Source organism: Micropterus dolomieu, linkage group LG09 (assembly GCF_021292245.1).
Source record: "Micropterus dolomieu isolate WLL.071019.BEF.003 ecotype Adirondacks linkage group LG09, ASM2129224v1, whole genome shotgun sequence".
Lineage (NCBI taxonomy): Eukaryota > Metazoa > Chordata > Actinopteri > Centrarchiformes > Centrarchidae > Micropterus > Micropterus dolomieu.
In genome coordinates this window covers 15,596,953-15,608,469 of record NC_060158.1, presented here as the reverse complement: position 1 = coordinate 15,608,469, position 11,517 = coordinate 15,596,953, and the positions used below count along the sequence as shown (strand labels likewise).

The following is an 11,517-nucleotide window of genomic DNA, read 5'->3' as shown; positions in this document are numbered from 1 at the left end:
GTCCTTAAACCAGGTACTGGTAGCTTTGGCACTGTGTGCAGGTGCCAAGTCCTGTTGGAAAATGAAATCTGCATCTCCACAAAGTTGGTCAGCAGCAGGAAGCATGAAGTGCTCTAAAACTTCCTGGTAGATGGCTGCGTTGACCTTGGACCTTAGAAAACACAGTGGACCAACCACCAGCAGATGACATGGCACCCCAAACCATCACTGACTGTGGAAACTTTACACTGGACTTCAAGCAACATGGATTCTGTGCCTCTCCTCTCTCCCTCCAGACTCTGGGACCTTGATTTCCAAAGGAAATGCAAAATTTACTTTCATCAGAGAACATAACTTTGGACCCCTCAGCAGCAGTCCAGTCCTTTTTGTCTTTAGCCCAGACGAGACACTTCTAACGCTGTGTCTTGTTCAAGAGTGACTTGACACAAGGAATGCGACAGCTGAAACCCATGTCTTGCATACGTCTGTGCGTGGTGGTTCTTGAAGCATTGACTCCAGCTGCAGTCCACTCTTTGTGAATCTCCCCCACATTTTTGAATGGGTTTTGTTTCATAATCCTCTCCAGGGTGCAGTTATCCCTATTGCTTGTACACTTTTTTCCTGCCACATCTTTTCCTTCCCTTCGCCTCTCTATTAATGTGCTTGGACACAGAGCTCTGTGAACAGCCAGCCTCTCTAGCAATGACCTTTTGTGTCTTGCCCTCCTTGTGCAAGGTGTCAATGGTCGTCTTTTGGACAGCTGTCAAGTCAGCAGTCTTCCCCATGATTGTGTAACCTACAGAACTAAACTGAGAGACCATTTAAAGGCCTTTGCAGGTGTTTTGAGTTAATTAGCTGATTAGAGTGTGGCACCAGGTGTCTTCAATATTGAACCTTTTCACAATATTCTAATTTCCTGAGATACTGATTTAGGGGTTTTCATTAATTGTCTGTTATAATCATCAAAATTAAAAGGAATGAAGCCTTGAAATATATCAGTCTGTGTGGAATGAATGTATACATTATACAAGTTTCACTTTTTGAATGGAATTACTGAAATAAATCAACTTTTTGATTATATTCAAATTATATGACCAGCACCTGTATGTGTGTAGTTGTTGTAGGGCAGGGCGATATGGCCAGAAATGTTGTCATGAAAAAAACATTTCATACCATTCGATAATTATTACAATAAATCTCAAATCATTATTTATTTTTAGTTTAAAGGCTGATTTTTGCTCTTGAGTGAAAGTTGAAGAAACCAGATGGTTAATTATGAGTTTAACCACAAGGTTCTTTATGGTCAGAACGTGACAAACACTTGATGCCAAACATTGGATCACTTCATAAATCTGATTTGGAACATTCAAAACAACTTTAAAAAAAAAAAAAAATATATGATTTAGTAAATCTTTTTCCAGTTCCTTAATTTAACATGTTATATTATTTAATTATTAAATATTGCGCTAATTATCATTATTGTTTAATATTCCAGCCCTAAGTTCTTGATTAAATTGTATGATGACATATCAGCGTTCATTTGAGCTTTTGGCATACCCACCTGGCGAGCCGAGCTCTGACTTTTTATCATTTGTAGACAGCCTAATAGCCCTTGTTATGTACTATGAGATTAAGCCGTGCTCAGTGAGTAACAAAATCCATTTCATAGCTTCATTAGCTTTTTCTCAGGCAAACAAGAGATTCTCCAACTGGTACAGCAATATAACATATTGCCAAATATTTTGCCAAATCTCTAAGCTGTAATTCCTGCTGGGTTTTTTACCCTTCCGATTTTCCATCAGAAGAAGCACACTCCTCTCACATACATGCAGACCTACCCTCTATTTTATAGCTCCTATAATTTAGACTGCTGCATTTGGAGTTTACTGTATTTATTGCCTTCAGTTGTAACTGTAGGAGATTAAAAGCAAAAGTTACAGTTGGTCAGAAGTGGAGTGGTAATCTTTAAATGCCTGTGTGACCTTTTTATAGTCAGAAATACTACCTTACAAAGCAAACAACAGGAAACGCATGGGGGTGTTTACGTACTGAGATTAGCAAGTTAGTCAAATAAGTTAAAATATCTTAATTATTGACATACATGGACTTGTATGCACATTATTACTAACCCTAAAATTTGAATTGTGTTTTGCAGATGTATGTGTATCGTTAGGATGTAGGTTAGGGCTGAACATTAATCAAAATCTAATCGAAATTGCAATATGGCCTACTGCAGTTTAGAAATCGCTGGAGGTGCAATATTTGTTAAAGTTCATGTATAATTTTAAGTTGGTATTATGCTCATTTTCAGTTTCAAAATTCTATTTAGGGTTTGTACCAGAACAGGTTTACATGGTTTAATTAAAAAAAAATAAATAAATAAAATAAAATACTGCACATTGTTGAAGGCTTCTTTTTAGCTACGGAGTGATACATCTTGTCTCTAAATGATCTTTGTTGGGAGTTGCACATGCGCACTTCCTAGTTAAGGACTACTAGCCAATCAGAAGCAGAGGAAGGAAAGGTCCGTGAGAAGCCGGTAAACAGGGCTTCGGTTCAGCCGCTGATCAGCTTGGCAACATGGACTGGAGCAAGAGTTTCAGAGTGGTGAGTGATTAATCTGTAACAAGTAATTTTCATCCATAAAGTTTTAACAAAGCTCTGTCTCTCACAGTAACAACTTTATGTCCATTGACTACCTGGAGGGTAGCTAGTGTTTGGAAGGGAGAGGAGGTGTGTGCTGCAGCTCAGTGTTTTTCCTCCGGTGTTTTTGAGGGTGTGTAGGAGTAGCCGCGTGGCGAACGTTATATGATGAAAAGGGAAGCAGCTGGACTACAAACGAGCTGTTTTCAAGCAGTTCGGAGCAGTGTTTTCTGTGGAAGATGGGAACTCCCTTTGGGCTGGACTTTGGGCTTTTTCACTTTGCATACCTATTACATGCACAAAAAAGAGCTATAACTCGATAAAGGAGAGGGGGAAAAAGCCAAAAAGCATAATACCATCTCTTTAAATATTGTCGTGCAGCAGAGATGTCCTGGCCTACACATGATTTCTACAAACCTAAGAAAATAATCTTTGTTTGGTACAGATCCCCGCTAACATGACACCATAATCCATTTAAATATGTTTTTCAATGAAATCAGAATGATGATGGTGGTAGTATCGCAAATTGTATTGCAATATCAGTCAAAATAATCACAATTAGATCTTTTTTTCAAAGTTGTTCAGCCCTATGTACCCATTTCAGGTAATCAGATGTTTTTACTTGTATTTAGTGACACTCTAATCCTGTGTTAACGATGAGGGCCACTCCTTTTACCAATAAATTAAATACGAGCAGTGAACACTTTGTTGAATGTCTCCTCAGACCTTTGCAGATGAGGTGCTGGGCTGGGCTCGATGGCTGATCCCTCTGTCTGTGGCCATTTCCTGCTACGGAGGCCTCAACTCCTCCATCATTGCTGCCTCCAGGTCAGTGGATACGAGCACACCCGAAGTTCCAGTCATTAGCTTTCCCTTGATGCAGATTTACCCCGCTAGTCTACAAAATCCTAAAATGTCAGCAAAACGATGAGCAAACATGGGGACCTGTTTTCACCATTATTTTTTTTCCCCGCAGGTTGTTTTTTGTTGGTTCCAGAGAAGGCCACCTACCTAATGTCTTGTGCATGATCCACATTAAGCGTTTCACCCCAATTCCTGCCCTGCTTTTCAATGTTAGTATCACATACTGTTGTTTTGGTCACCTCCGGATGCTTGCGTACCTGATGCCTGCTTGTTGCCAAACTCTGACACCTCTTCTTTATGTTTGTATTTGGTCATCTCTTTTTAGGGAGGCATGTCTCTGTTCTACCTGTTGGTGCCTGATGTTTTCCAGTTGATCAACTACTTCAGCTTTAATTACTGGTTGTTCATCGGCCTGTCAATAGCCAGCCAGATCTACCTTCGCTTCAAAGCTCCTGATATGCGCAGACCTGTTAAGGTAAAAAAAAAAAAAAAAAAGAAGAAGAAGAAATATGCAGCGTTAGTGTTTAAGGGGACCATAGTGACTGTGCCCCTTCAACTCACGCGTGAGTTTCTTATTTGAAAGTGTGGGATGAAACATGCAGAGGTGGGAAATTTAGACAGCGACAGGTATCCACAGTGAGGGGGGGGGGGGAAACTGACTGTGGTAATGCAGTTTTGACAACTCATCATTGTTGTACGTTATGTGTCTGTGGGGAAACTTGGACATCTTGAGACTTCTGAATCACTTTTGCAAGCTGTGTTAGTAATTTAAACCAGCTATAGTTTGCTGCTGTTGTGAGTATTTTCGTTATCTTACTATAACATATACAAGCCACTTATATATGATGTTCAACCTCACCAATTCAGTTCTAATATATTTCTATATTGTCAGTCGTTTTCTTGCATGTATGACAAAATGTGTTGCGCCTGAATTGCTAAATCCTGAGTTACAGCTTGATTGGCTTGTGGAATACAGTGCACACAAAGAAACAACAAATTATTATTATTTTTGTTTTTAATCACTGTGGTTATAAGGGCCTTTTCAACCACCTGGCTTTGGGTAGAACTCTTAATGAACACAAGTTCTCAAAATATTCTCTGCTAGCAACTCTGACAAAAGAAATAATATTAAGTTAATATATTCAGAGATTTCTTTATACCCTGTTAATTGTCCAGGTTTACTCTCATCATATCTTTGATGGTCTATACCCCTCCTTAGATTGTGTGGCTGAACAGAAAACTAAAAAAATTGTAAACATAGGAAGTATAATGATATAAAAAGCTGCCCTCTGTCCTCTAAAACGGACCGGGGGCTGATTCATAAGGCGCTATCTATGTTCTTTCAAGCATTTTGGACCTTTTTAGTTAAGTTTGTTTACCCATCAGCAGTGCCTCCATTATTGTAACATTGTAGTTATGAGTAATGACAATGTTAAATGCCCATGACATTATGAATCTGATAACTCTGTTTATTTGATTTTCTTGCAATAAAAGCGACTGCACAGCGTACCAGCTGAGCAATTTAAGGCCGATTAGAGCTTCAATTAAATCATCAGGGATATGGTTTAAACCCATGTTTCCCAAACTTAGGGTGAGGACCCAAAATGGGTCGCAGGCACATTTTTATTTTATTGAGTAAATTTCAATGTTACAATAACAATAGTTTTTATATATACTACTTGAATCTGCTCCTCTTCTCCTCACACTCGCGACTGTCTCCATCAGCAGTACATTTCATAAAGTCACTGTGTTTAATAAACTCAACCGTGATTCAGTTTTCAAGTGAAACTAACATTAGTGAGTGACATCTGCAATGTAAAATTTCCACGTGTCGGCTTAACGTAATACCAGTTACCATCGCTCTGTTTTTCAGTAAAATGCTAAAGTGGGTTGCCAAATATACTTTGGCAGGTGCTTACATACCTGGCCGACCCGCCCTAGTAAAGTATATGTCAAACACTGCATTTAAAGTTATTGCAAGCTGTAGGCCTATATTTTGTACCTTTGACCAATTTTATTGTCCTTCAAATGCGTATGTCATGTGACTATTTTGATCTACTCATGATTGAGTGATCAGGCAAGCAACTGCGACTACTTTCATTAACCCAAGATGGAATACAACATTATTATTATTATTATTATTATTATTATTATTAGAATAATGCCCCCTCCCAGAAAAAAACCCCAAAAGTGGGGCTCAAAAACCCAGGTCTGCACCGTGAATCTTTACACCCCTAGTAATTTGTGAATGAATGTTCTTTTTTGCTACACTTTTCTGTTCAGCTCAGATTCTGTGTGAGGGTTTTTCTTTTTTTTTCTTTTTTACCTAACCTGATCTTCTGTCCACATTCAGAATACAGAATTTATATGATCTGTCACTGTTGATCCGATGGTGATATAAAGTAAAAGGTCAAGTTTAATAAACAAAACAATCCAGAAGAGAGAGGAGATGCTTCAATGAGTAATATGTGGGAAAGTACTCGCTGATGAGGGCTGAAGTTGGACAGGCATCTCCAAATATTTTTCTTTTTATATACATTGTTTGTTTTGCCCTTTAGCCATAGTTGTAGTTATATGTATTTTTGTAAGTTTGGGTCCCAGGGAGACACCAGATTTCTCTTTCGGGTCTTTTGGGAACCAGAGGTTGAAGCTAATAATATTTCTTAATGTAATTGTTTTAAGTTTAATCTTCCTACTTTTTTCTTAATCCCCACCCTTTTTTTTGCTACTCTTATTCCTCTTTTACACTTTTTCTGTATTTTGCCCTTGTCTTCCTCCTCTTGCCCTTCCTCTCTCTGCTCCCTGCAGCTCTCTTTGTTCTTCCCAATCGTTTACTGCTTGTGCAGCATATTCCTGGTAGTGGTTCCCCTCTACAGTGACACCATCAACTCTCTGGTGGGAATTGGTGTGGCGTTGTCTGGTGCGCCAGTCTACTACATTTGCATCCACCTGCCGCCCAGCTCCAGACCAGCCTTCCTCAGAAAAATGCTTGGTAAGGAAATGGAAAGGATTTGATGACATCTATGGGCTGACGTGTGTAAAGTTATCCTTCTTTCCAAGTATCAACAAGGATGTTCCTTTGCGTTCAGCTGCCAATTCCACACCTGCGCAGTGTGTACCACAGTTGCTCTCGCGCATCATTGGTACGTAACGTGTTGGGCAGTAATACTGCAATATTACTTTTCCCAGTAAAGAGTAATGTAACGGATTACTATTTCCAAAACAGTTATATTATTACAGTTACTACTCCAAGTAACGCTGCGCTACTGAATGCGCTGCAGGTCAGCAGCACCGGACCATATAATGTTCAAGTCAGCTGTTAGCCAAAAATCTAAAGGAAGACTTGTGAACAGGGAGAGAGGTATTTTCGTCAGCTGTAATTAACATTATTGCCATTGTTGTGTCACAGTCCAAGATGCAAAGAACATTGTCATCCGTTGTAAACTTTGTGCAACCAGCAAAAAGTTTTTGACCACACACAGTTCTACATTTATATTGGGCTAATTTAAGCATCAGCTAAAGCAACATAGCAATGTGAAACTCAGAAAGAAACTCAGGCCGCTACTGCCAGTGATGCTTAGACTCATCGGGAGAGAGTGGCGTTATATCAACCAGTAGTAAGTAGAGTAGTGTAATGAGAATTCCATGAGCACAATCTCCAAAGACAGCCATGTAATTAATGTTACTCATTGGGGGGCCTCTGGTTTCTCGGGAATGGGGTCAATGAAAGGTAAATGTGTGTGATGCTTTTATGATGTGTCAAGTGGGTCATGGCATTAGGTGTTTTACCACATGTACCTGGGCATGATTGTCTTATGATAGATCCAGATTGAGTGTCCCCGAGGGAACACTCAAAGACATAATGTTCCCATGGTGGACTGTCCCTGAGATTACGATAAAAGCTGCATGTGCTGAGACACTGCAGCTCACTCGGATGATACTCTGATGAGTCTGTGTCCCAGTGAGTTCCTTCTGCAGAAGACTTGAATAAAATTTGCAGAAAGACAAGTGTCTGCCTGAGCAATTTATTTGAAAACTCGATTTGTCATCACAGTAGCTAATATTACTTTTTTAAGGAGTATACGCTAATTAACTAGTAGGTAATAATTATATCATTTCTGAGTAACTTGCCCAACACTGAGTTGACAATAAGGATTGGATAAATTGGGTTTGTTTTGATTATTGCTCGTTATAGGCTAAGTCTAATGTTTACTTTGACTTTGTTGTCGATTGATCACTCATGTAGCCTATATAGCCTACACTTTGCTGTATGAATGATTGCTTTTTAAGTCGTCTTTGTTAACGGTATTAGCAAGTTCTAAAAAAAATTCTTGTGAATGGTTGTGACAGGGTTTATAAGGTCGTTTCAGGCGGCTTTAATCCGCGGGGTCGCTCTGCGCTCCTCATCAACAGACAGGCAAACAAGCGCTCACCAAGGTAACCATGGCAGCGGCTCCCGTGAAACTGCCGTGGTCGATCTGTCTCACAGACACGCGTTGGCCTGGGTGATTTATTGGTTAAACTCAAAGTAAAATTCCTAAGGGTACAGAAAAGGAGGGTTCACTGTGCATTTTTAACATTTAATACTTGCATTTCTTAGGACACAATAACATTCACAGTCCTGGGATATAAGCTGTAAAACTTAATTATGAATGAATGTGGTTGTGTGATGTTATTATGGGTAACTGCTGGTCTATATGCAACTAAAGACCAGTAAGCTACTCCCAGAAGTTAAGAGCTGAATTGTGATTGTGATTAGTGTTTCGAAGTTCAGTGTACTATAAAGCCCACATACTGTAAAGTGTTCTGTAGTGCAAGTATTAAGGAATACTCCCTCGTAATACAATGAACTTTGTGCTAAAATGTTTAGTGTGTAGTTGTTTTAAAACTAACATCAGTATCTGTTTAAAAACATTAGTTTCTTCAAATATGTTCTCTTGAGTGTAACAATTTTTTTTCTCTGTTATTGCAGATAGGATCTCTCTGTCCACACAAAAACTGTGCATGTGTTGTGTGGCCTCACCTGATATTGACCTGGACAATATAGACCCAGCAAAGATCGAATAATGGACCCGGTGAAATGCTGTATTGAGGGATGCAAGAGGAAGAATGAACAGGAGTGAAGCTTGAGTGAGTCGCAGACAATCAGGATTTAGATGAGCATAACTTGAGTAAAAGAAGAACGATGGCGGGATGAGCTCAGCACACCTCATCTCTCTCACACATGAGCCATATAATTGATATTTTGTACATGATACACCTCCAACAAACAGCACTGTACAGATTAACCCTGCTGGAACTCGTGCACATTCACATGCTATTACACAATGCATTGTTGGTTGTGCAATGCCCTCCACACATGCACCATACACTGCAACTCACACAGGCACATAAGCTGACCGAAAGCCTTAGAATGACACTGCAACAAATAGAAAATAACCAGATCTAGAAGGAACTGACTTGGAAACAATGCCTGCAGTGATGTATTCTCAAACAAAGGAGGTTTCTACAGAAAACACACAAGAAATGTTCGCCGCATGGCTTACATGTGTTGCACCATGGCTGTCATGTTAATGGAGTTACTCTAGCTGAGGAAAGATGAGCCCGGTTTATTCAAACCAGTGGTTCCCAACCTTTTTATAGCTTGTAAAATGAAGCCTGTGACCACTCACAGGCTGCAAATGTCACAGGATGGCAGCCAGCTTAACCAAACAGTAATTTTTTCCTTCTTATTTGAAGCATTTTTAGGTTCCTTAATATCGTAAAATGAGCAATTAGGAAAAGTCAGAAAAATAAATTTCTCACAATCCCTCAAATTTATCTTGCGACCCAGGGGGGTGGGTCCGGACCACTGGTTTAAATGCTAAAAGGTGCAGACCTCAGGACCTCAGAACCCCCTCACTGCTTGTTTTGATGGGTTTGCATTGATATCCAGAAACATTGTTCTTGGACTTGTAAGTTCTTTGTAAACTACAGCAAATTTGCACAGCTTGTTTTTTCTGTTATTGTTTACAACAACCTTTTTGTTATAGAAAAGCTTTATTCTCATCCATTACTAAACAGAAGGGCCAAACAGACAGGTGTAGAGGGTTTGTAATAATAATTAATTCAGAAGGAGGATGAGATTATTTACAAAAGTGCTGTTAGCTTGTTGTTTGATTTTGAATGGTTTTATTTACCATGAATTTGATTATGAATCCGTCATTATGTGCATCCTGCTTCTGTTCACCTCAGTAATGCAGCTACATCCTTTGAACGGGCTAGATTTGATTTCTGGTGCCTCTTAGTGGACACTAATAATAACTGCCAGGGACAAGCTATAAGATTGAAGACGTGTCATTCAAGAGTCCGTCCACAACTTCTTTGTTTTTGTTCATGCTGTTACTGTCACCGTGTTACCTCCATTCTGTTTTCATCCATTTTCAGACACAAACTAGTGAGGGCAATGTAACCAGTGTTAACAGATTTTTAAAGTTTAAACTCATGTGATTGTTTCAAAATTTAAACAACTATACCTGCAAGTTCTTCTGGGTAATGTTTTTGTTCTTCAGAACGGGGTCTTCGTAGATCCAAACCTCAGGATCAACCATGCTGATTAGAGCTGCAATGATTTAGCTGTCAACTATTTAATTAATCGCCAGCTATATTTATAACTTATAAATCTGTTTGAGTCAAAAAGAATTTAAAGAAAAGACAGTGAAACTTCTCTGAATCCAGCTTCTTAAATGTGAATATGTTCTGGTTTATTTACTCCTATATGACAGTAAACTAAATCTTTGGGTTGATCGAAGACAGATAGACAATGAAAATAATTGTTCGTTGCAGCTCCAAATGCTGATGTGCAAACTTTGCCCGCTTTTTTCTTGAGAAATTGTATCACAGATGGGATATTTAATGTCATATTGCCTTTTGACTATATCACCAACTTGGCCCATTTATTCAGTGTATAACCAAATGTCGTAAACGGGCTGATAGTTTGGACCATCTTTCTGCTCAGAGTGCAGTGAACCCAATGCAAAGTGTCTCTGCTTTCTAGTGAAAAAATTATAGCTGTAGTGTGTTGAACTACATGTAGAAACAAGTTCAACTTTGGTGTTTTGCATTGTACTGTAATTCTTAAGAACTGTATGTGCCTTCTGTGAGTATGGTCTGCCAAAGGCCCTGTCTATTTTTGATATTGTAACGTAGCTTTTGTGTACAGCGTCTTGAACACAATCGTGTTGACATGTTGCTGTAGAGTTTTCCAATTGGCTTTTTAGGTGGTCAGTTAGAAAACAAAGTGAAGCAGTTTCAGATGTTGTAGTTAAGGGCATTGTCAATAGGAAACATCCAGGCCTTATATTGAACCATATTTAGTGTCTTGATATAAGCACTTCCACAACACCAGCCAATAGAAGCACACATATTTGTTCAATGTTGCTTTCTCTGTGGTCAAACTTCTTATTTGATAAACCAAACTAGTATGTAGTGTATGTTGTTAAGAGACCACCATGTATCTGCAGTAAACACAAAGAATATTTTAAAAGCATTTCCATATATTGTCATGTTGTAAACTTTGTTACACTCAGAAAACTTGAATGTTGCAGTGGAACGTGCGCTGGACCTGTCTCATTGGGTACCAAATGTAGGTTTTCTGGTTGAGTTTTGTTTGACAACATTGTGTTTTGTGTTATTTGTAGAACTGTCTTTAAGTGCTTCCTTTTGTTGACTGTTTTTATTTATCGTATTATGACATAGAGAAACAAAATGCATTTCTGTGGAGGAAGTCTTAACCGAGGCAGGAAAGTGCTGTGTTTTATTTTGAAATAAAGGCTACATTTCAGTGCCTTTGACTTTTCTTATGAACTGGAAACAGATATGTTGATATCTTGAGTCAGCAGCCACTAGGTCATTGTCCCATAACACTTAATGAAATCCTGTCTAAACTGCATCTTAGTGATCTGTCACTGCTGATTTAGGTCCACGTACTGTTTGTTTTTTTTAATGGGATTCTACAGTATAAACATTGCATTGAAGTTGTCGGCCAAACTT

General features: G+C 38.9%; 1 protein-coding gene across 1 annotated transcript; it reads left to right on the top strand.

Moving 5' to 3' along the window:
• Positions 1-2,544: 2,544 nt before the first annotated feature.
• On the top strand, positions 2,545-11,311 carry LOC123977147 (Y+L amino acid transporter 2-like). The gene is made up of 6 exons (XM_046059679.1): positions 2,545-2,586; positions 3,347-3,450; positions 3,599-3,695; positions 3,812-3,961; positions 6,295-6,478; positions 8,459-11,311. The coding sequence occupies exons 1-6, from the start codon at positions 2,560-2,562 to the stop codon at positions 8,551-8,553; spliced, it is 657 nt and encodes a 218-aa protein (XP_045915635.1). The 5' UTR covers positions 2,545-2,559; the 3' UTR covers positions 8,554-11,311.
• Positions 11,312-11,517: the final 206 nt, after the last annotated feature.

What these genes read in the sequence shown, in the direction of transcription:
- LOC123977147 (XM_046059679.1), top strand. Translation starts at nt 2,560, where the DNA reads ATGGACTGGAGCAAGAGTTTCAGAGTG. An exon ending in GGAGCAAGAGTTTCAGAGTG is followed by an intron (nt 2,587 to 3,346) that starts GTGAGTGATTAA and finishes ATGTCTCCTCAG; the next exon opens with ACCTTTGCAGATGAGGTGCT. An exon ending in ATATGCGCAGACCTGTTAAG is followed by an intron (nt 3,962 to 6,294) that starts GTAAAAAAAAAA and finishes TGCTCCCTGCAG; the next exon opens with CTCTCTTTGTTCTTCCCAAT.